Below are 2336 nucleotides of genomic sequence, written 5' to 3' on the forward strand. Positions count from 1 at the left end.
ACCACCACCAGCTTATACCTCTTACTCCCTTCAGCGTCTTCACTCACTCTGCCATCCCCCCTTTCCTCTGGCAGCCATCACTCTGTCCCTGAATCTATGAGGCTGTTTATTTTGTTCATTTATTTCTTTTGTTCTTTAGGTTCCACATGGGGGTGGAATCGAATGGTGTTTGCTTTTCTCTGTCTGACTTACTTTACTTTGCTAGTCTTTCTTGGAATTTGGTTGTTGTTGCTAAACCTCACAGGAGGGTATTTTTACTACTGATTTTCATGGAGAGGGGAAGAGAGGAGCAGCCATTTCTACCCTCGCTCTTTCCTTCTGCATCTCAAGCTGAGCCAGTCTGAGCCCATGAGGAAGTTTTGGTTGCACTTCCCTGTGGGTTTACATCACCGTGTAAAGAGCACCAGCATTGTACAGAGCACAGTAATAGTTGGCCTCATCCTCAGGCTGGGCCCCAGAGATGGTGAGGGCGGCTTTGTTCCCAGAGATGGAGCCAGAGAAGCGATCAGGGACCCCAGAGGGGCGCTTGTTTGTTTCATAGATGAGCCTGCGTGTAGCCCTGCCTGGGGTCTGCTGGTACCAGCTGGGGTGGTTACCACTAGAGACGGCCCCAGAGCTAGTGCCACAGGTGAGTGTGACTGTCCCTCCTGGAGATACTGATACTGACGGCTCCTGGGTCACCACAGTCTGAGAATCCACCCCTGAAACCAACAGGAGAGAGACAGGTGTTATGAGGGACGAAGGTCACCCTGAGGCCCTGCTGTTCCGTGTCCCCCAAGGATGCAGAGGCCCTTCCTCTGACCTGAGCTGTGCGCCAGGAGCTGGAGCAGAAGCACCGTCCAGACCCTGGTGGGGACACTCAGAAGCACCGTCCAGACCATGGTGGGGACACTCACAGGATGTGGCTCCTCAGGCTCCTGGGCTGCAGTGGGGAGTCCTGGGCCTTTTCATGCCTCCCTCACCCATTAGGGGAGAAGGGCCTCATGCAAATCAGCTTCCCCTCTAGTCCTGCCCCAGGGTCACCCTGCTGTCCCCTGGGGGGTGGGGCGTATTGAAAGAGGCAGATGCTGGGCCCTCACACAGAGTGTCTTCCAGTCCAGGCTGCATGGCGACTGAGACGCTGCGGGAGGGGGTTGATTCTGTCACCAAGTCAGTGTCCTGGTGACCTGAGTCCTAACTTCCTTCCCTGGAGGGTGTGAGGCTGAAGGATGAGGTGGGAGTGTCTGCCCCTCCCCACCCCCATCAATCTTGTTCACCCCAAATCCAACCCACCCCTGGGAACACTGATCCTTCCTCAGTGAAACCCCTTTTTGTCTTCTTTGGAGGATCTTAGCGGTCACACTCCCGCCAGCGGTGAGCCAGGAGGAGGTCACAGATCTCAGGTCTGGGCTGTGAAGGGACTGGGGTCTCCCTGACTCAGTCCTGGACCCTGTCCCACTAACACTGTTTGGAGACAGGGCTGGGGGTGCTCACACAGACAGTTGCACTTCCAGGCAGGGATGGCCCCTCTCTCTTGTGCTAGGACAGTTATCGGCAAACTGCAGTTCAGAAAACTGAGGCTTCAGAGCCACATGCGGCTCTTTGGCCCCTTGAGTGTGGCTCTTCCACAAAAAAACGACTTCTGTGCATGGGCCACGAAGTTTCAGTCACACTGTACGTGCAAGCCTGCACGTGGTAATTTGTGGTATTTTATGGAAGAGCCTCTCTCAAGGGGCCAAAGAGCCGCATGTGGCTCACGAGCTGCAGTTTGCTGACCACGGTTCTAGGAGGCCATCGGGTATATGGGGTAGGTTTACATTAAATGGGATCTATAGCAGAAAATGTCACAGTGTCTCCATGGAATTATGGGATACCTACGCACATCTGATGTAACAACATAGGAACTTTCTCAGAAATTTGAACAATGTTGAGTGCGAACACGTTGGCGTGAACATCACATAGGACATTGTAACGGCCCCTTTCCCTTTCCCTTCTGCTGTGGGGCAGGATGAATGGAGGGTGAGCAAGGGGTTGGGATGTACGGGGGGTGAGCAGTGCACGTGTCCCACACTGACATCCTTCCCGTCCCTCTAATGAAACCGCTTGTCCAGCGAGGGAGGAGGGGGAAGAGCAGAGGGATCGGGGTTCCCATGGGGAAGCCCCAGAGCTCTGCGGGCTCAGGCCTCGTTGTTGGAACTGGGTCTCCCATCCCCAAGCGTCTGTGATCCTGTGTCCAAGGCACGCATAGGCCATGTTTCTTCATGCACATGTGTCCCGGGGTGTGACTGTCCATCTGTCTCTGCCTGGACGTCAGGCGAGAACAACAACTCTAGGAAGGGAGAGGGGGGAGATTAAAA

At 54.8% G+C, this 2336-nt stretch overlaps 1 gene segment (V, D, J or C); it reads right to left on the bottom strand.

Annotated features, from left to right (window-relative positions):
• Positions 1 to 381: 381 nt before the first annotated feature.
• Positions 382 to 952, bottom strand: LOC102760991. The segment is given in 3 exon segments: positions 382 to 701; positions 803 to 845; positions 879 to 952. Coding segments are annotated over 3 exon segments (366 nt in total).
• Positions 953 to 2336: the final 1384 nt, after the last annotated feature.

Source organism: Myotis davidii, unplaced genomic scaffold (assembly GCF_000327345.1).
Source record: "Myotis davidii unplaced genomic scaffold, ASM32734v1 scaffold3114, whole genome shotgun sequence".
Classification (NCBI taxonomy): Eukaryota; Metazoa; Chordata; class Mammalia; order Chiroptera; family Vespertilionidae; genus Myotis; species Myotis davidii.